Genomic DNA, 23181 nt, shown 5'->3' on the forward strand with positions numbered 1-23181 from the left:
AGGAAATACGAATGTGCAACCGGAATTAGTTTAGTCTTCAAAATAAGAGCCTGCTGTTGCCTAGCACTCAAGGAAAAAAAGCAACAATGTTGTAGCTAAAAACTTTTCATGGCATATATAGTTATGTTTAAATCAAATTTTATATATGGATGTTTTTATTTTTGTCAACACACATTTTATGTGTGAATATTTTAAAAAAAGCTTGAAATTATTCGATAAATTTGTTTTATTTTGAAGGCTACATTCACCCATTGTTATTTTAATTTTACGTACTTGACGGTTCACATTCAACTGCAACATTAAGAACTGTTGCATCACCTATAAAGGTTTCATTACAAAATGTAGGTTTTGGTTTAAACATAGATGCGAAGGCAATAGCCTAACCATGTTCCATTGAGTCATGTGTCTGGAGATGCCCAGTGGCATCTCTGATAAACTGAACAGCAATTTTATTTTAGATTTTTCTATAAACTCCACACCAAACTATTTATTTTTACATATTTACTCCATCAAATCTGGTAGAAAGTGTTTTATTGTTAAGTTTATGTCCATATGCCCATGATTTTATCCCTGCCAACCTGACACTGAAGACCACCACATGCAATGTTGCATCATCAGAGGACATTGCATCATGGTGAAGCAAAACGTCAGTACAGAATCACTCACCAGGGATCTCTACACAGCACATGGTTAAAACTGTCCAACTTGTTCCTTAATCATTAACCAATTCATTCAACGAAAAGGTGATAAGACCATGGACATATCCTGGTTTATGTTCCAAGATGGTGTCCCTTCATTCTAATAAAAGTTGGCCACCCAGCACATACATACAGACTGTTTTCTCTTCCTGGTTGGCTCCAGCATTGTCCATGACATGATGCATGTATTAATGCTTTATTGTCTCTTTTCCAGGTCCTGGCCCTGTCAACTCATAGACTTACATTGAGATATTGTCTGATAAATAGTTTTCCTATGCTCTGACGGTGTTTTAAATATATAAAATTTTCATGGTTTAGACATTCACAATACCAAGAAAAATAATATTTGACAGTGTGAGCCATTTAAGATGTCCTGTCAACAGCTGCATAGGTATTTCTTTATAGTAATGGTCTATGACAAAAAATGTATTTCGGGTTGTGAGGATTTTTTGGTTGCAGAACCACAACTGACAGCTGGAACAAGTGTCAGCAAGAGTGAGTCTGCTGCACCGCAATTTTTATTAGTAGAATCATGGCCAAGACTCTCACTTTCATTGTCTTAATTCATATGATAAAGTTTAGGTAACACAACCATTCAGGTTATTTATATTAACAGTATAAATGTGTGGTTAATGAGAACTCTTATCACACTGAACCATAAGCTCAATAGAGGTTATGCATGAGATAGTCCTAAAATCCCTTAATGGACCTCTCTTCTAAACCTAAAATGGATCCTAAACAAGGCATCGAAATGCTGTTTATTACAAATATGCTGCTGCTGTGCTGTGATGGTCTAAAGCTTGACTGCTGAGGTTGTAAGACCTTATTTTGATTTGAGTGCATACACATTTTACAAGGGACTCTTAATTTCTAGTTCAACAGAACACTTTTGGGCAGCACTTACTTGAAGCAGCACTTAGCTATAACACACACATTACCACGTTATAAAGTTGTAATGGCAAACATGTTAGTGACAATTGCCCATTTACACTACCTGCTAAGGAGCGATATCAGCATTCATTTGATGCCATATTTCTGACCACCTGACAAATGTATGTCAATCTTAACTCTTCTTTTAGTTTTTCATAACTCCTGAAATAAAAAACAAATATTGAAGTCTTCAGCTGCTAAATGCTCCGCTTTGTTTTACAGCTCGTTGCTGACCTGTCTGTCTGCCCTGGTGCGGGGTGGGTTTTGTAGTGTCCATTTGGAAGAGTTTTTTGTTTAAAACAGCCGCCTGATGCTGCAGGAAAAACGTTGATGAGTGGTGGGACTGAACAAAACAGTAATGTTGCAGTCAGTAAAATCAAAACAATGAGAGGAACTGCAGAGTCAGTGGATTATTCTGTGAGAGTCACTGAGCAAACTCTTTCACATTACACACTGTCATTTGATCCGTATGAAAATATTGATTAGTGCAGCTTTAAGTAACCCTAGCAGCAAGGACTTCTGAAAAGTCTGAAAGCTCTGCATGTATAAACTAAAGCCTAATAAAGAACTCAGGACAAAGAACAAAGAAACAGCACCAATATCCTGACAGCCCTTGCAAAACTCACCTGAGAGTAAGATTCAGTTTGAAACCAAATCCTGGTTTCCCACTGGATGAGGCTCATTGGCTTCCCTTTGAGAGCCTCTCTCTCTCTTTCTTTTACTAACCCACAAACACACCCACACACCTTTGCAGGCATTGTCACACACACCTTAAAGGTGCAGATAGCGATAGTATAACAGCTCGCCACCATCTTGTTGTCAGAGATGTGTAAATGTCCTCCATTGTGCTTCTCAAATGTCGTTGTCAACAATGCGGTCTTGAACCTCAGGTGACGGAGCCACTGATGCAGTTACGTCTCACATCCGACGTTACATACACAATGGAACATAAGAGTACATTATGTAACTTAAAATAGGTCAAAGCTGATTTTCGGTTTAACATGGATCATGAACAGTGGTCTCCTGTGTGAAAGTCCTGTGTTTGTGTGACCCATCCATCCACTCCACCTTCCTCTGTATGCAGACTGTCTTGGTCTTTATGCTACCTGACTTCCTCCCTCCATCATAATTAGTACTTAGATTAGATTAGATTAGATTAGATTCAACTTTATTGTCATTGTCAGAGTGCAACACAGAGACAATGAAATACAGTTTAGCATCTAACCAGAAGTGCAAATAGTCATAATTTCCAAAATATACAGGTAGTGCAATTGGCATGAGGTATAAACAGTATGAGGTGGTGCAAGTAATTTCTATGAAACTATAAAACATGAGCAACACGGTATGTAAGCAAGTGACATGTGCAACAGGTAGCAAGTGGCAATGCAGTAAAAAGTAAAAAAGTGAACAGTATGTACTGCAGTAATACATGCATTGTACTGGACTATTGTCAGCCGGAAGGTATCTCCCAGGAGATGAAAAAATTTCATCCCAGCCTGAGATTCCGAGCACTCTTTACTCTGCATACTGTTCAACATCCACCTTTCTCTCCATCCTGACATCTTTAAATAATCAGACAAAATCATTAATCATGAGAGTATTGTGTATTGGTTCGACACATTGGCTGCTTCTGGCTGCTGTCAGTTTTCTTTTGTCTACTTTACTGAAGAATTCCTGTTTAAGACGACTTTGCACTTTATAATAAAAGGTTGACACAGACCTGTTCTTCAGGCTCTTCTATTTAAATCGATTGTGCTGGCAAAACCTGGAATTATATATAAACCAAAAGTGTGGCAGATAGCTTAGTTTATATAAAACATACATCTCATTAGAAGAAGAAGAATACATTCTACTTATATACGACCTTTCAGGACACTCAAAGACGCTTCACAAAGAGACCAGAAAGGACAAAAATAGACAGAACCCCACATACCATCTCCTATGCTGATCTGGATCAACAGCCTATATACGGCCTATTCCACAGTGTACCATGTGCCATGTACTGTATTAGCAAATGAACATTCATTTTGATTAAAGCCCTGCTCCATCATCCCCCTCATCGATGGAGGAACGGAGGGCTTCAAAGGAAACGCTCGGGTCATTCTGCCCGGCATGACTGCGTGCATCGACTGCACGTTGGAGCTGTACCTGCCACAGATTAACTTCCCCATGTGCACCATTGTATCAATGCCGAGGCTACCAGAGCATTGCATCGAATATGCCAGAATCCTTCAGTGGCCCAAAGAAAAGCCATTTGGAGACACCAGCTTAGATGGAGGGGGGTTGATATACGCCGAGGCTGAAATTGAGAGGCAAACCCAGGGAAAGAGGAGTAATTTGTTCACGGGACTCTCCCCCTCTTAGTTCCCCAAAAGGAGGGGGAAAAGTCGCAATATTGGAAACGAAAAGGAATGAGCTTCTAAGGGCGTGAAAATGTCTGCAATTGTGGATACTTTATATATTTTTATTTCGAAAAAATTTTCGAAAAAAAAAAAAATAAATAAAAAAGGCAAACTATTTCTTTAAGCTTTCTTGGTCTGATAGAAAAAAAAAAATAAAGCGCTCAACTTTCACAAGCACTTAACAAAAAACAATTAGGGAAAACTATATTGCACAGTGTATGAAAAAAAAGGCAATAGTCACTCTCCTTTTAGTTGTGGTCGGGTCTCCACCAACTCCTGAGGGAAACGGCAGCAACCTCTGCAATGTGTTTGTGACACTAGAGGTTTTGATAAAGCTCCATTCCTACACTCCTAATATTACAAATAAACAGTGAGTATATGTATATGAAATGACATTCAAATATCTCATAGCTTTCATTGTAAATCATTGTACATTCAATTTAATATGCCATTTCAATAACATGACAAAGACTACTAAGCATTAGTAACCTGGTCCATTTTGGTCAAAGCAGGCATTTATTGAAGCCTCATTGATCTGCAAAAACCTGACAAGCTGAAGAATTAAGTATCTGTTGAAACCACCAACATATTTCCTGTTCACTCATAGTCTTCATGACGAAATTCTATGGAGAAACAATACGCCTTAAGTTTTGTAAGTTTGTACTCATTATCACCATGATGGAAAAAAGTCATCTTTAACTTGAAAGAGGAACTCTGTCAACTGAAACTACATTTCCCAACACCCACCGGGTCACAGTAAAGTCTGTTACATGCTCTCAATAAGCAACACAAGGGGATGACATATCTGACTAAATATGTACAGCACCAGCCACTGTCTGGACACACCTCCTCATCCAATGGTTCTTCTTTACCATTTTCTACATTGTAGATCAAAACTATGAAAGAACACGTGTGGAATTATGACGCAAACAGAAAGTGTTAAACTAAGATAGGTTTTATAAGAGAAACAACCCGTCATTACCGTAAGACACGACGGACAGTCGAGCTGCAAAGTACCGCTGCAAAAACCATCAAACATCTGATGTATGATGAAACTGGCTCTCATGAGGACTGCCCAGGAGAGGATGGACCAACAGTTACCTCTGCTGCACTGGGTATGCCTCAGACATGACCAGTTAACAGCACCTGAGATTAGAGCCTACAGAAATGTTTCACACAGTTCAAAGAGCGGATACAGTTCATCATCTGTTCCAACAAGTGCTCAGCATATGTAGAAACTCTCTCAAGACATTGGAAAAGCATTCCAGGTGAGAACTTCATGAAGATGGTTGAGAGAATACCAACAGTGTGCAAAGCTGTCCTTAAGGCAAACTATTTTGGCTATTGGCCATTTTGAAGAAGCTAAAATACAGAGCATACTTTGCTTTGTTTACATATTTTGTATGTTATATAAATCCAAATGTGTTCTTTCATAGTTTTCATGCTGCTAGTATTGATATACAATATAGAAAATAAGAGAAATTGGTACTGTTGTAATACCACATATTATGATATTAACACTTCACAATGAGCTACAAAAAACAAAACACACACGCAGAATACAGCTTTTGGTGGTCATTGCTAAATACACCAACAAAGCAAATGCAATGCTCGATCCAAATAGCTTCCTTTGTGTAGATGAGGCATGTTTGTTTTAATTTTTTTTTCCATCACACGTAAATGCTGCCTGATAAACATCATGTATGCCAATGAGGAATAAACAGTGGCACACAAAGCCAAAAGGTGTGTTCAAGGTGATTTACAGTGTTAATGTTACATAGTTTGTCAACCACAGAGCACTGACAACTTTATTTTCCACTGTAAAATTTTCTGACGTGTACACAAAAAATGGGACTCTTATCAAAAATGTTTGTTCGCATTTACATAAAGTAATATTGGCCAATATGTTGTTGGATTTTTTTAACTCTCAAATATCAATGTCTGTATAGCGTAGAATATGTAACAGACCTTACCCTGCACTGCTTCAACTTCCACACTCAAACAATTACAACAAACATTACAAACAGAATAAAAACTGGGGTATAACTGGATAGAAATCTGTGCATGGCAATGAAGAAAAACCAGGTGAAAGTCACGCCACAAGTTAGAAAAGCTAATATATATAAAGTAAAAACTTACCAAAGGCATCAATCAGTATAGTTCTGTGCTGTCATGCAGGATAAGTGTGATAAAACTTTGGTGCTTCAAAATCAATAATTTTAACACCATTTATATAGTGATTTCAGCACTGAAACCAAATAATTTAAAGCCATGCATTGTATGTGAAGGACACTAAATATTTGCATTGGCATAATAAAACAACAGCTCAACAATACCCCAAAACAACAGAGTATCAGACCAGTCTGGAAATGTATAAAATGTAGTGCCACACCCCAACTCCTACACAAAATACTGTACTGAAATGTTTCAAATGTATGGCTTTACTTACTTTCCTCTGATCTACAACTTGTGTTTGCTTACTTATCTCCTGTAAAACATCCACAAGTGGAAATATTTAACAATTCTTATATTGTATTGCACTTAGTGATTGCATGTGTCACTGATAATGACAGTCCAAAGATAGAAGGGCTGGTTGTGACGTAGTGCAGTAATTACAGCGGCCTGTAACAGGCGTCTGGCTGCCACATACGCAGATCCACCAGAATCTGGTTCAGTTTCTTCATCCACAGATTCCTCTCATCCTTAGTGTCTGCACTCAGCCAGTTTCTGCACAGAAAAAACACTCTGTGTTCAGCAGTGTGGCAATATTTCTAGACAAACTTTTCAAATAGACATACGAGGTTATATGGACACATAAATGAAAGGGACTCACTTGGTGACACACATAGTGTTCTGACACTGACTGACGAGCGTCTCTTTGTCGTCCTCTCTTTGGGGTCTGACTGTGATGAGCTCAAATGTGTTGGGTCTGGCACAGAACTCTCTGTTGACGGGCTCCACCTTTTTACTGGTGCAGTTAGACAGGTTGATGCGACCAATGGGATTCTGATAGAAGAGCCAAAGAAGAAGAGAAGCAAAGAGGAAGATGAAGAAGAAGATGATGATTATCAACACAGTGTACTATGGCATCCCCCTTTGACCCCATGCACTCTAACAGCACTCATTCTCTAACAGACAGTGTACTGTCTGTCAGTGTTCTGTCACATTGAGTGATATAAATATAACTCTATGCGTTACATTAACGCTCAACTGGGACTTCTTTCTGAAAAACAGTACTGTGTTTCTAACAATAACAGACTTCTGTATATATATTTAAATTGTTATTTTTTATGCTCTTATTTTAGTAGATGTGTCATTTTTAGTAGATGTGTCATGCACCAATTTCACCAGAAAAAATTCCTCGTATGTGTAAAAGCATTCTTGGCAATAAAGCTTTTTCTGATTCTGATTCTGATTCTGATTCTGATTCTGATTCTGCTGCAGTATGTGGCTTGGATGTCACAGCACAGCGGTTGGTCCAACATTACAGATGTGTTCTGCATGTGAAACAAATAAACTGATGGAACCACCATGAGCGATTTCAGCACAAATCTCCAGAACAAGAGCTTGACCAATACATCAGCAGGGCCCGTATTATAACCCTGATTCCAAAAGCTGGAACGCTTTGTAAAATGTAGATAGAAATAAAATGCAATAATTTGTTTGTTCTTTGAATTGTTCCTGAACCCATGTATTGATATCCTTCATACAATCATGTGTTCACAAAGTGGTGAACCTCCCTCCATCCGAGCTTGTGAATGACTGAGCCTTTCATGGATGCTCCTTTCATACCCGATCATGATACTATCATCTGTTACCAATCAACCTGTTTACCTGTGGAATGATCCAAACAGGTATTTTTGGAGCATTCCACAACTTTCCCAGTCTTTAGTTACTCCTGTCCCAACATGTTTGAAAGATGTTGCATCAAATTCACAATAAGCATACATTTACAAAAAAATGAATGAAGCTGATGAGTAAAACATTAAAAATATTGTCTTTGTATTGTTTTGTGTTTTCAAATGAGTATATGTGGAGAAGGATTAGCAAATTATCTCATTCTGTTTTATTTATGTTTTACACAGCGCCACCTTTTTGGGAATCTGGGTTGTACCAGCTTATCACAGACACATTGGTGACTGTGTATATGTATGTTGACTAATAAGTAGCAACGAGTACAGAAATGCTAAAGATATGTTAGAAAAAATGTCTGCTTTACCTAGTCCACCGGAGATATTTTGGTTACAATTGCTTAAGAAGCAAATTTAAGGAATTGTCATCAAAAATGTTTCTATTAGGAATTGCAGAGCAAACAGCCACAGCTAGAGTCTCTCTTTACTGCCCTGCAGTACTCTATGAAAACTGATGAAAAAAATAACACGGTTTTCTGTAGAAGAGCTCAGTTACCTTGCGTTTCTCATCGTCTGGGTATGTCCAGTAGGAGATGCAGTACCCTGACAACACACACCACCTCCTGTGCCAGGCTCCAAATCCACTAACATCTTCAAACATGGTCTGAGGAGGAGATTAAAATGACAACATACTTGTATCAGCAAACTGGCTGCCTCAGTGTTAATCTGTGGTGATGACGTGATCTGCTGCCACTCACCAGGAAGCCTTTCTCTTCCACCTTTGAGCCAACTTCACACTGCATCTTGAGGTAGATGTGGCCCTCCAGAGGGCACAAGAACGGCACCTTGAATTCAAAGTACAGACACTTTATGAAATAGTCACACGTCATAAAGATACCAGATACGGTTAAACAACAAATAAACACAATAAATACAAATAAAGGCTCCAATGCAAGCTTCCTTAACAGTTGGTTAAAAGCAGCTGACAATCCTAGACAGATGAAAAGCAACTCACACTCCCTATTGAGAACAGCTTTGTGATCAGATGAAGCTGATGATGTTAGTGTAACAATGCAGTGCAGAGTATTACTTGTCACAGTGTGTTCACCATCCTTCCCACACAAACAGCGCACAAGAAACATGCAATAGGACAAGTAGTAACCTTGGTATGAAACATGCCACTGAGTAGTTCTCCTTCATATTTGATCTAAAAGAAAGCAAGGCAGGTGAGTGAGTGCACAGGCAGAACATACTGTTCCACGAGAACAAACAGGGTAACTGTGAGTCTCTGTAAAGCCTGCACACAAACATATCACTACGATCCAAGTGAGGTATTTGTCAGTGTCTCACATACAGCAGACAAAGGCCAGGCACATATGAAACGCAGAATAAAGAAGGAAACTAAAGTGCTCTAAAAGCGTGAATGTGGAAGAAAGAAGAGGAAGATGAAAAGGTGACATCTGCAGCTTTCTTTACCTTCTCCAAAGGAAATTTGGTTTTCCCAATAGAGGACAGCGTGAGCTTGTGTGATCCAACCAGGATGAAATTACTGGTGCGAACAGCATTGGGGCCACCTGGACTGGCCACAACTACACACAGAAAGAAGGACATCATCAATATCTCATATGGGGAAAACAACACCGCATGGTTTAAATTTACCACCTCCCTGAAGCTCTCTGTGAGATGCAAAAGGTTTCCATGACATTTGACTTGATGATGATTTCATATCTTGACATACCTGGTGTCTGAACACTCTTCTGCAAAACAAAAGATGAAAGGAACAAATTAAAAAACAAATTTAAGGAAGATGAGAAGTTACCTTTTGATAAATGAAGAAGTGATTGTTCGGCAGCATAAAGTACATTTGAAGTACTTACAGTGATGGCGAGGAATCTCTTTGGTGTGATAGCCTACAAAGACAAATGTACAGCAAATCATGTATTTTTGCTCCAAAAGGAAGGATGTGACAGTACAATGTGTCTGAGGGATGTGTTTGTTGCTGGCTGGTTAGCATTCTTCTCCTCTAAATGAAATGAGCACCCAAAGCTGTGTACAGGAGCAGTTTCATAGTAGTGATATTCTTTAAAAATCCATGTGCCCACACAGTGCACACCCACCGACATGTGAGGGATCTGATACAGAAACTGTTCATACCGACATACACAGATCATGGGCGTCATGAACCTGTCTCCATACTATCTGGACACACACAGATGCACACTTTTTTGAGTATTAAAACATGCTCCGTCATTGTTTGGCGATGTGTTCTGCATTTGGTGTGGAGCTTTACCTTTGACTTGCTGGGCTTCTTCTTCTTGTCACTGCAGTCCTCACGTTTCTGCACCTGAGGATGTCAGCAGTTAAGCACATGTTAGGAATGAACCAGTAGTCAGTAATTCGAGATTACAACTCAAAACATTAAGGATCATATTTTCATTGTCATCTTAAGAAATGTGCATACGAAGAAATCAATATTCAAGTGGGAAAAATGAGTATCTGAATGGTATCAGTATTTGTACATACTCATCAGTATCCCAACTGAAACAGTGAGTACAGAGCAATTTCTACTGGATGATAGTCCAGAATTTATTGCAAGGCACTTTTTCCTTTTATCTTAAGGGCTACATATGAATCCATGAATCCATCCAGACATAAAATATTCTTAGACTTTCATTCATACCGCAAGACAAAGACAAATCAGAAAATACTGTACAGTGCATACAGGATGTGTACAGAGGATCATTATTTTGGTATCTGTGAACCATGATGTCAGACACTCACCAGGCCATACACCTCAATGTCAACTTCAAAGTTACTGGAGACATCAGAGCTGAGAGTGAAGAGGTGAGACGGGTAATTTTTGTCAATATTTCATAATGATCAACAGAAATCAGAGAGTTTGACCTGTTCTCTGTTCAATACAGATAGTTAAAAACGTGCATTTTGGATTAAACTTTAGCAAACAACCACACTACACATTATCATGTCAAAGGGAAATAACAATGTCTGAATCTCAATCAAATCCTAATGAGTCATTATCAGATAACATGATGTGTACTCGTTTCTCGCTGTAGGAGAAGGAGCATGTGATTTACATGGTGAACTTGGTAGGGAAGGCGAGGGTGTCCCCACTGAGGCCGCGGTGGGTGCTGGCCAATGGTGTGGCCACAGTGTGCTCTGCTCCAGCACGAATCATGATAAAGAAGGAATATTTGGTTGCCTCTGAAATAATCAAAAGACAAAATGATGTTAACCATCAGTACAATAAATACTCAACAATACTGAGTGACGACTGATGTCTGCAGAAAATGTGGACAGTGGAGTGCTTCTTTGAAATTATTGCACTTTGAGTCTACCTGGCTTGTTGGCAGTGGAGCAAGCAAAGTCTGCCTTGAGAGGCAGGCGTAACTCCTGCAGGGTGATGGAGCCCTTGGAGGCAGACACGCTCGAAGGTTCTGGGGCTGCAGGGGCCTTTTTCTGGCCTGCTGGGTCTCCTTTCAGACGATCCAGCTCTGCCTTCAATGCTTCCCTCCTCTCAGCTTACAATGTCAAAAGAAAAGAAAGACAAGCCTTGATACTTCCACTGGGAGTCACCAAATCCTACAGAGAGGGCTTTAAAATATATATGGACAAGCTGTGGTGCTGCTGTGGCTTTATTATTTACACAAAGCAGATGTCTGAAAGCCAAGTTCACACACAGCCTGGAAACTGCTTGTATGTATTGGCACTTTGCATAGTAGTGTTAATTTTTGTATGATTGTATGGTCTCAAATCTTTTTTCTTCACATTCAAATTGCAGCTTATTAGTAACAGAGTTTTAGTTAAGTATTAAACCCCAAAATGAACCTGATGGCTAGATTTTGAAATGTTCATAAAGAAAAAGATAATAAGGCATTCACAAGAACGGCTACAAGTTTGTTGCCTGGGTCCAGATCATGAATCCACCCACTCCACTCAGTTGGCTGGTTTGTCTGCCATCCTGACAAGAAACGGCGATTCGATGACCGCCACAGGGGGACTAATGATTGTCAATCAGCGCCATGGGCAGGACTAAAGCTGTTCTCAAGCTGTTGTCAAGTGTTGTGAAGCTGTGCACCAGAACCGAGGAGGAGAAATAACAACAAGACAGACGCTGCTATTGTGGCTGTTCTTCACCCAACATCATAGTTTCTTTTTACTTTGCTCCACTCTACCCTTAAAAGCCTGCCAAAACCAGTATGTTGGCATAGCAACGCATCAGTGTTGACTTAGAATGACATTAGATTCAGGTGAATACGCTGGTCTCTAGAGACCGGTTAATGAAAAACGAATCCCCCTCCCCATGAACCCAGTTAGAGTGGAAGAAACGTCAGACTGAGGATGGAAACAGTGTCATGAGACGACGAGTCTGTCTGATATCAGGCAAACAGGTTTTATAAATGAAGCTGAATAACTTCTAAAACCACATTTAAGTTTGCCGAGCATGAGTCAAGTACCATCTGAACAAACTCACTTGCCACCAACAGCAGCCTCTGTGCCTCAGCTTCCACCTGGGATCCTTTGCCGTGCTCCTCATCTGTGCAGCAGTTCAGGGCCTGACTGGCCTGATGAATAACGGTCTGCTGCAGGTTCATCTCATTCGTCAGAAACTACGGACACATACAGAGTGAACTGTAACCTCGTCCTCCTTGTGGTAAACTAAGCTGTTTCAAACTTGTTTCTGACACTCACAATGTGCATTTTCAGTAAATGTGTCATGTTTTTTTTTTAATGTATAACCCCAATTCCAAAAAAACTGGCATGCTGTGTAAAATGCAAATAAAACAGAATACAGTGATTGATGAGGTAAAATCTGAAATATATTGACTTTGTACCGTTTTCAAATGAGTACATGTCAAAAAGGATCATCAAATCATCACATTTCATTTTATTTATGTTTTCCACAACATCCCAACTTTTTTGGAATCAGGGTTGGATATGCAATATTATGCTTTACTGACATCTTCTGTTTACTCTGAAAAATGCAGGCTGAGAATTCACCTTTTTTTCCCTCAGCAAGAGGATCTTAACCTCCACTTGACAATGAGAAAAAATAAACTCAATTCTTATTTCTGACATTTGGTAGGACTTAAATATAAGGTCTTTGTAGTGTTTTCAATTGAAAATCATGTCTATTTTTTTAAGTTCAGAATCTGTGTTGTACGTCAATAAAGTGAATAACAGAGTACATATGAAAACTTTACACAGCAAATTCAAGTATTTGTTCCAAACCTTCATTTTCTGTTTGACATTGAAGAGACTCGACCCTCTGTGTTCCTCCACTCTGTGAGAAATGTCCTCTTTTCTCACAATCACCTGTTTGACATTGGGTCTCTCAGTCTCTTTCACCCGGGTGGACCTATAAGCATCAATGCTAACACACACGCACATACATTTAAGTTACACACTTACTGAAACAAAATGGACAGCAAGCTTTAAAACATCCGAGTACTACATATGGAGCATATAGTAAGTTCTCCACTCACCTATACGGTAACTTGAGGTCTTCATTTGAGGCCTCAACACTGTCTGGGGAGCCAGTCTGTACTATGTTAGCACTCTGGAACTTGCTTGGTTTGGAAACACTGTCTGGAGTGTTGTTCTTTGTCATGAATGAGCTGGCTGGAGTTGACGTCTGCAAAAAGACATGAAGAAAATGTTTTTGCTCAGCAGTTTCTGGCCATTTTGGCCTCACCCAGAAAGGTCCAACACTAACTCTTGCGTGAAGTACATATAAGTGGCAGAAAGAACCGTCATGTTGTTGCCTACCATCATTCTGCGTTCTGGACTCTTCACTACAGCTGCCACAGTCTCTGCTAGTGGAGCGAGGATGGACATGGAGGAGATATTCAAAGCATCTTCCTCCTCGTCATCACTCTCATCTGCACTCTGCTCCAGGACACCATCAAACAGCTCGTTGATCACTGCAGAGTTGATGGACTGGTCCACATTCATCTCGATCTCCTTCACCACCTCCTTGTCTTCTGGGGTTTCCTCAGTACTTTTCTCTATAGCATGGGTGAGCACCCTGAGAGGACTGGATGTTGAGGCTGGAGGCGAGACCATCAATCCATGACCTGTTATTTAATATATGTTAGAAAACAACATAACATATAGTGCTGTCTTCACTTAGAGACTGTTTTTCCAGGGGAGTACAGAGGACTGATAGAGAGCTTCATCACATGGAGCAACAACAATCACCTGAAGCTTAATATCAGCAGAACCAATGAGCTTGTGTTTGACTACAATGCTTCAAATATGGATGCTGCTGCAAAGAAGCTACAAACTGTAAAATGTGGATGCTTCACCCACATCTTCAACCCAGCAGCAAAGAAGATCTACGCAATCAGCACAGTTTGAAGGTGACCACCCAAGATTAGTGTCACCAGTTCAGCGTCTGACCAAATGCGAAACATGGTCACAGTCTTTCTTCTGTTCCTGAGTTATGGGGTTGAATAATGGCCAGAATTCTGGTTTATTTATGGTCAAAAACTATAGATCCTCTTTGCACATAGATGACATTGATTCATTCTGCACCTCATTACTTAAAGATAATGTGTTATAATAGCCAGAAAGCCATTACACTAGAGTATTGTATTCAACAAAGAAATTCAAATGTTTTACTGTGGAAAAGGTTTGATAACAAACCCCAGAGATGCTGAGCTATTGATTTTCACACTTTCTCACAAGACAAGCCAAATGTTTTTTTTATGCCAGTATAAATATAGCAGCAATTAAAAAAATTAAAATTCCTCAAGCAGGAAAAGTTCTTCATTTTGTTATCCTGTTACTTTGCAAAACAGAGAGTCGTGTATGTGTTCGTCTGTCATTGTAACTGATCACTCACACGTCTGGACACAACCAAATAAAAGTGTTTAATCACCAATCTGAAACATTGTTTAATACCTGGAGACATGCATGTTGCAGGTGGATCAGTACACTCAGTAGAGGGTGCTGCGGGTTCATCCTGTGGTTCAAGTGGGGCAACTTCAACCTCCACAGGCTTGAGAAGCTGTTCCTAAAAAACACATTATTTATTAGAACTTTGCACATTCTATGAAAACATGCCTATTTTGCGAGATGCTTGTTGACCAACCTTGATGTCCGTGGTTTTATTGGTTGCTACCACTTCATCTTTGTTTTTCCACATGTTGTTCCCCTTCTGAAATCGATTGCGAATCTGAGCCAGCTCAGACTCTCGCTCCTGAAATTAAGGGATTTTTTTTTTTTAATCTGATTTTGGTTTTGTGATATCACACAAAATGATTGCAACAATAACATGATACACTATAGCATCTCTGACATTAACCTACCAGCTTCTGTCTTTGTGTGAGATCAGCACAGGTTGTGCTTGCAGCCTGAGCAGCTCTGAACCTCTCCTGTACCAGCCTGGTGTTTGGTGTGACCGGTAATGGAGTTACAGAGGGTGTCTTGGCATGGTTAACGCCCCCTGCTGGGGAGCTGTGGGTGGCACGCTCCTGGCACCTCTCCCCAAAGCGCTCAAGGAAAGATTTTACACCTATACAGGAATATACCATATACTCTGTCACACATGAGGAGGACACTGCTCAACATTCAACACTAAACAAAACCAGCTGTAATCTTACTGGTTCGAGCACATAATTAAAAATACAAGGTTAGGTATAAATCTAAAATTGAAGATAATTTTCAGCACCACAAAACCAACAAGGACATAAAATTAATACATTTTTCTATAAACAGGCCAGATCATGTGAAGGAGGAGCTCGGGAAGGTGCTCCTGGTACATGTAATATATAGCATAACACCTTACATTATACAACCTAATGTATTTACCCAAGTAATTCAGTTTGTCTGATAGAGCACATCTGAATAACTAGGACATCACTCCTTATCCAATTTTATAAAATATTTCCTAAATTAACTGTAACATGACTCACCGGGTGTTCCAGCAGTAGCCTTTTCCTGGTGGACAGAGGGGCCAGCAGTGGTGGGTTTGGCACGTAATTCTGGTTTCTGTGGGCTGGAGGTGGGTTTGAGGTCCCGGGAGAGGCCCTGATTCTTCAGGGGACTTTGAAGCACTGATGTTGAGGAGGAAGGGCCGGCCTTCTGGGGACTAGAGTGCAAGGTCATCCCCTGGTTGGAACTCTTCTGAGGACTGGACTGAAGTGCTGGCCTGGTTGTAGGAATGTCAGCCTTCTGAGGGCTTGGGAGAACCACTCGGCTAGACTTCACTGGAGAATATGCAGCCTGCTAAAAAGACATACAATAGTTCCTTCATTAATAAAGCATGGTCAAAAGCAATATAAATTGGGGCATCCTGTTGGTCTAGAGGTCAAACTAAAAAGCTCTGTGTTGAAAATACAAGTGTGCAACTATTGCATATCATAAAGAAAACCAGCAAACTCCCACATTTGAGGACTTGCAATAAGCATGTGTTTGGCATTTTTGCTGGAAAAATGACAGAAAGTATTGTACACATTAGCTGAAATGAAAAGAGTAGGAAAATTCACCAAAGTAGACAATTCATATAATAATATAATTAATTATAATTAATATAATAATAATAATTAATAAGACCATTTCAGGTGAACCTACCTGATCAGAGCTGGATATGTTCTTGCTGCTTGCAGTTGAACTGACCACCACATGGTCTGCAGCACTTGATTTAGTGCTGGCAGCCACTGAAGCATCTCTGACTGCAAACTTGGGAGCAGCTAAACCAGACTTCGCTTTTGCATCCTCACGGGGAATGTTAGCATGGCTTAGGTCGTCTTCCCAGGATCCAATGGTGGCAGCGAGGTTGGCCAGTCTGCCTTTCCTCCCCACAGGAGTTTCTGAGGACACGGTGGGGACGGTGGCTGGTGGGACCTCCGCATGTTTCTTCAACAGGGACAAGGGAGTGCAGTCTGACTCTGGATATGCATCAGAGGTGCCTGAAAAGGTAGTAATGTGTTTGTCCAGGGGCAAACTGTATTTGACATTTGTGAGAGTGGACATTGCACTCTTGACAATTAGCAATCTCAAATTTTGAATTCCTGAAACACCAATTGAGTGGCCCACAGTGAAATCAGAAACCCTTTCTGCTGCAGGAACATACAGTACGACTACAGAAAAACAGGTGAAGCACTGTGGCCTTTTCTGTCTTTGACACCTGACTCTTACTAGGATCATAATTAAAGATGTCAATGGTTAATCGTTAATTGGGTAACCACAGAATATTTTTAACGGGTTGTGCATGTTGGTCTGTGGGTTTAGTTATACACGCCCACACGTTAAGTTTTCATAATTTTTGGGGACAATACATAGACTTACATGCATTTCCTGGAGAGTTACCCTGAGCATAACCATTATTACTACTTGCCTAACCCTAACCCTTACAAACCTAACCTAATCCTCACCTTAACCCAAGTCTTCACCATTAAATTTAATGATTTGCGCATGCATGCCCGCCTGCACACCCACCCACCCACCTTTCATCTGATGATGAAATGACTGCTTCTATGAACGGAGTCTTGTGGCTTTGGCGTGAGCAACATAGCTCACATAGCTAGATCTTACTCTTTGACAAAGACATATTTCTGTGGAGATACTGACAGTCTGATCCTGTCAGTTGCAAAAACAGACACTTTCAGTGGAAGTATACTGAACGCAAATGCACAGAGGGATTACTGCAGCCCGCTCCGTGGCTCGCTCAATACTCTGTCAGTTTCAAAAACTGCTGTCCCCACACACGAAAGCTTTGGAAAATAGGTCCATAAACACAGATATTTGAGCAGAAGTTCCCCTATTTGTCCAGGACACTGAAATCTTTCAGGACATGACTGACTGGGAAATCCCGTCCAGCATGCTCCTCAACGCAAAATTAACTGGTTAGTTACCATTTAATGGCTGTCAGTCTATTAAAAGCAACATTAACTGAAACTGACATGTTCTAACCCCATGTTTCGGTGTGAAGATTCTCCTTTGTTTAAACCGTGATCATGGATTGTCTAAATATTGATTACTTACTTAAGATTATTTTATCTGAAAAGCTAAACAAATTAAATAAAATCTCATCAATCAGCACAAAAAAATATTCTTACCACTCTCATCCCAATACTTTCTCTGCTCTGCTAGCCTCTGCAGACGAGACTTCATGCCAGCAGCAGATGGAGCTGGATCTTCCTCCGGGTCCTTCTTGTTCCTCTGCAGGACTGAACTGGCAGTCACCATGTCTGCTTCTCTGCTGCTTGGGGGATCAGGGGCAGGGGTGACAGCCATCTTCTCTGGCTCAGGCTGTGCAGTTTTCAGCTGCCCTGGCTGAGACTGGACAGCAGGCCGGGCAGCAGTCTTCTCCAGGGAGGAGGAATGTCGGATACTGGCGGGGCCCACCGGAGGTTTCTTGTCTGTCAGAGGATCTGAGAGCATGGGGGCTACGGGACGGGTCAACACTGGCTCCTGGTTCTCCTCGCCAGCTGCAGGCTGAACATTTTCCCCTGAGCACCTGCGCTTGGACGGAGAAGGCTTGGAGGACACCTGTGGAACTGGGAGGAAGTGGGGAAATGTAAGTAAAGAGTAGAGCTGAAACTCGTTGGTCAAACTGAGAGGACAAGTCACACATAGCAGTCCAACAGATGTGTTCATACCTTTATCAATGACAGGCTCACTGATCATAGTGTTGGTGTCAGCCAGTGGCTCTCTGGCCCTTTTGACCATCGGTCTGTTTGCTGCATTTGGTCTATCTGCCATTTTCTTCTGCAGGTTTTCTCTGCGAGCCCGAGTCCGCTCCAGCAGTTTCTGGTTTGATGAAAAACAGTCAAATTGTTACTCCAGCAGCTGCTTTATACATATGGACAGAATAAAGCCATCATGTGTGGAATGTTCTATTGCACAGTATCAGGTACAATACAACAGGGCTGCATCTAACGATTACTCTCATCGATTAATCTGCCAATTAATTTCAGTAGTAATTGAATAGTCTATAAAATGTTTAAAAAAAAAAGGTGAAAAATGCTCATCACAATTTCAAAGTGACATCGTCAAATTGCTTCTTTTATCCAACCAACAGTCCAAAACTCAAAGACTTTTCATTTATTCTCATAAATGACAAAGAAAAGCAGCAAATCATTACATTTAAGAGGCTGGAACCAGCAAGTGTTTGACATTTATACTTGAAAAATGGCATTTTATTCATTTTCAAAATAATTGGCAATTCATTTTCTTTCAATCGACTTCTCGCTGCAGCTCTACAATACAATACCAAAGAATTTTAAATCTTGTCACATTACATCATAACTTGCAGAAAGGTGTTATTATAGCAGGACAATTGCACTGGATTACATTATGTTGTTGAACAGCGGGATGTACTACAAAGCAAGATCAACTGGTTAGCGAGGTATGTTGAGTCTATGGCCAGAGTTTCCAATGCCATGAAGATGACTCTCTTTTAACCTGGCTAGATCACTATGGTAACTTATGCTGCACATCTGTTCATAAAAAGTGTAAATTGTTTGCATTGCACTTAAGAATTTACACAATTTTTTTAACCAGCATTCCTCTCTTGCTTTACTTGCTGCGACAGTGTTGCCTTTTACTGTAATTTTATTTTATGTTCTTCACAGCAGAAATGTTTTTATCCAAGACAAGCTAAGGACTTAGCTCCCACAGCGAGTAAATACTATCATAGCAATCCAGAGCACCTGCTATTATGCTACAGGAATAACTGAAGGAATCAGTTCAAAGCAACAACTTGTATGCATCCATGAATACGAAATTTCCTGCAGACTTTAGTTGGTCGTTACGCCCTTGAAGGAATAGTTCAACATTTTGGGAAATATGGTTATTCACTTTCTTTTCTTGAGAGAGATGATCGATACCAATGTCATGTTTCTGTGTTAAAGCTGAAACTAAGTTGTACTTAATGCAAAGGGTAAATAGCAGTCAGAGTATAGTGCTGGACTTCACCCACAAATACAACCACTGCAAAACCAGACAAAAATTATCAAGAAATAATTGTATTCCCACAGTAAGTGACTGTGTATACCATTTTAATTTACTATGTGATGTAGAGTGACTGGGTTAAAGGCACACATACAGAACTGGAGCTGCATACATGTAACTTGTATTTATTTTCATCATTTGTCATTCTCCTGAAGAGAAGACTACTCCTGTGCAGTCCCTCATTTTAATGTCCATTCATTCACTGTGATAAAAGTAGTGAGCTGGAAGTCCGCAGTGGAGACAGCTTTTCAAGATGTAGGTTAATGAGAACTAAACTGCCAAGCATTGCTTACTCTTACATCAGCTCCATGTGTAGGCGCGGAAGCTACTGTGCAGTGTAACCCTTATGCACAACAATAAATCAGAGAGTTTCACAGAGCTGGAGCCAGGAGGCGAATAGCCAAGCTGAGCATTAACACGGGAAGCAGGGGTAACGGCTATCATGGCTCTGGCCAAAGTTCAAAATACACCTTCCAACATCTAAAGTTAACTGGCAACCTTGCATGCTGTTGTTTAATCTATGCACAAACAGAATTATAAAAACAACAATTTAGGCTTTTAGGGGGAGCTGCATGCTCAAACTATTTCTTTGCAAACAACAGCATGTGCACTAATATTTCTGCCACCAGCTGGATTAAGAGCATCAGGCAATTCCTCTAACTTTCCACAGCAGACAAACTGAAATTCACAATATGATTGGCCCGCTGTGCTGAGATAAGGAGCCTGAGAGTCAGGGTGTGAACCCATCTCTAGCGCTCTTAATTCACTCTTGACAACTATTTTTGTCACAGAAACAAAAACAAACAGATAAATAAATCACACAAAGTTTTGCAATGGCAGAATGACAACCCCCCCCCCCAAAAATCCCTCACAGCTTCTAACTTTCTGTACACTTTGGTTCTGCAGCATAGCTTGTGACTTTAATCAGTAGATTTGTCCATGTTGTGCCAAAGAATCTGAGACTCAAACCTATTTGTAATTACACTCCTGTTGTTGTCAGACTTGCAATTAGTCTGCGGCTTTTTCAAGTAGGCCAAAACGTGATGATTCCTTGCTGGATAAACTTCTGGAAGAAGGCACAGCATATTATCCGTCTTCATATGGGCTATTTCAACAAGTGACGTAACAGCCTAAGACACACAAAGCAGCCCTTCTCCACCAGAGATAAAAAAAAGGGATGTGTCTGCTTGCCCTCTTTCCTTCCTCTTTTCTTTTCATGACATTCCTCTGCCTTGGCCTCACACAATCTGATTTACTGTGCAGTGCGTTAACTTTGCAAGCTCCAACACATTCCTGCAGCTGTACTGCACCGCCTGCACCATTTCTCCAGGCGTTGTGGAAAACCTGAAGTCACATTTAGTAGCATTCCTGTGGAATGAGCCACTCCTGCTTGTAGTTCCTGGATTTGAAATTTCAAACTCGAACGCTATTGGCTCAGATACTGGAATTATAAAAACAGTTTTTAGGTATAAATCATTTCTAATTTCATTCCTTACATTAAAGCAAGGAAAGAAAATTAAGCAAAGAGGACCTAGTGTTGGACAATTTCCAGTGCTGACACTTACCATTTCCTTAAATGGAGATAAAGCTGTTTCAGTTGAATAGCGTTATGCTAAACAGATTTTGGTGTGTTGGTTCAGTGTACTGATGAAGTACAAGAATATGGATGCTATAATACTGAATAGAGAGCTAGTCAATCAGCACTCTGGATAAATTACTTACCAACTAGTTAAACACGTAGAAAACTGCATATATAAATTAACCTTAGCCGTCAGATCTTTGAAATACTTCCTAAGCTAGGTGTTATTTTTATTGCAGATTTGTGCTTGCTGACGACTGAAAAGACAAAGACACAACACGTGACATATTTTCATTGGCCTTGTTTCAATGCATCACCATACATTTCTGAATGTTAGCTTACATTAAAGTACAATGGAAGTAAACAAGTGCGTCTCCTGGTGCATCTAACGTCTGTCTGATGACATTATAAAAATACTAAATGTTACGTTAGGTAGCTTAGCATTAGCAGGTAACATTAACGGCACTATTTTGACTCAACCTCACATTAGCTTACCAGTGTGGACGATAGCAAACTAGCTACTTGAGTTAGCTCACCCACTCACCTCAGTAAACGGATCCATTTTGACAGTTTATCCCGAGACGCGCACTAATTTAAAAACTGGGTGTTTTAAAAGTCTTGTACACCACTGTGTGTACACAAACAGGGCGTAATGAGGGGAGCTGAACGGCTCTCAGCTTCTGTTGTCGTCTTCTCGACTCTTCTCTCTGCACATAACTGCTGTTCAAATTTGAATTTCAGCGCTGCGCCTACTGCGCAGACTCCAACAGTTGAACGAGCGCTTGAGATCCAATCAGAATCAACGAGCCGTGCTTACACTTGTTGAGCCAATCAAAACCTGGGCGTGTAGAGCGAGCCATAGACATATGGAAAGAGCTGTCACTTTATGAGGTACCAACCAGACCACAGACTGCAATACACATGACTGTATCAAGTGCTCCACATTTCTTTATGAATCAGTCATCTGTGTATTCAAAAACAAGCTGTTTAAAACGTACACTGAGCTAATGCACACATTCACTTTCCATTCATTACAATGTAAGCCTACATTTTTTCATTCTTAATTTTGATTGATTGCCTTTCTATTAACCTATGAATGATTACATTGTTTTATATCTTCGCCATTTTAGTGTAATCACCGTACATTCAGTAATCATTTTGAACCAAAGTCATTTTGTTTCACACTCAATCCAGAAAGTAATACAATGAAAAAATGTATTTACAGGCTGAAATCATATTGATACACGAATTACTACTGGTTAGAGACAGACGGTGCAACCAGTCCATAGAAAACTACAACCATGGCGTCCAATAGACCTTAGTCACACAGCGGTGGCCATTTTCCTCTGACGTCACGCTCAGGGTGGGAGGCTCAAATGCTGTTTTCGAATTCGAAAAATGTTGTACTGCCATGTACCAGGTTGTGAGTCAAATAAACGTAGGGAATCTGACAAATCTTTATCATTTCACCGCTCCCCGATTGATAAGCAACTGAAAAAACAATCGGTACAGAAAATCCGGTGGGACATACGGCCATGTTTCAAGGTAAAACAGCATATTTGATAACCCATTAGCTACCGTTAGACAACAGCTAACCTTAGCATTTAACAATTTCCTTGCTAACATTACCATTTCATAGTGTTAGACGACACGATATGAAAGGCGTAAAATAACATTAGGTCTGAAATATCTAAGCACATCTTGCACCCATTTATTTAAGACGGAAGTAAAACACACGTAAT

At 40.2% G+C, this 23181-nt stretch overlaps 1 protein-coding gene across 1 annotated transcript; it reads right to left on the minus strand.

The window, feature by feature from the left end:
* Positions 1 to 4692: 4692 nt before the first annotated feature.
* anln (anillin, actin binding protein) lies at positions 4693 to 22224 on the minus strand. Its single transcript, XM_076753796.1, has 23 exons — positions 21984 to 22224; positions 18507 to 18657; positions 17964 to 18404; positions 16477 to 16814; positions 15819 to 16131; positions 15213 to 15418; positions 14996 to 15103; positions 14806 to 14917; positions 13669 to 13976; positions 13386 to 13534; positions 13132 to 13273; positions 12374 to 12509; positions 11238 to 11420; positions 10977 to 11103; positions 10663 to 10711; positions 10172 to 10225; positions 9759 to 9791; positions 9620 to 9638; positions 9358 to 9470; positions 8640 to 8726; positions 8438 to 8545; positions 6864 to 7036; positions 4693 to 6757 (listed from the first exon to the last, which is right to left on the minus strand). The coding sequence occupies exons 1-23, from the start codon at positions 21999 to 22001 to the stop codon at positions 6643 to 6645; spliced, it is 3483 nt and encodes a 1160-aa protein (XP_076609911.1). The 5' UTR covers positions 22002 to 22224; the 3' UTR covers positions 4693 to 6642.
* Positions 22225 to 23181: the final 957 nt, after the last annotated feature.

Source organism: Chaetodon auriga, chromosome 17 (genome assembly GCF_051107435.1).
Source record: "Chaetodon auriga isolate fChaAug3 chromosome 17, fChaAug3.hap1, whole genome shotgun sequence".
Lineage (NCBI taxonomy): Eukaryota > Metazoa > Chordata > Actinopteri > Chaetodontiformes > Chaetodontidae > Chaetodon > Chaetodon auriga.

Coding starts and splice junctions, on each gene's coding strand:
- anln (XM_076753796.1), bottom strand. Junction 11,104..11,237: donor CTCCACTGCCAACAAGCCAG/GTAGACTCAAAG, acceptor TGATTATTTCAG/AGGCAACCAAATATTCCTTC. Junction 10,712..10,976: donor TTCCCTACCAAGTTCACCAT/GTAAATCACATG, acceptor CTTCACTCTCAG/CTCTGATGTCTCCAGTAACT.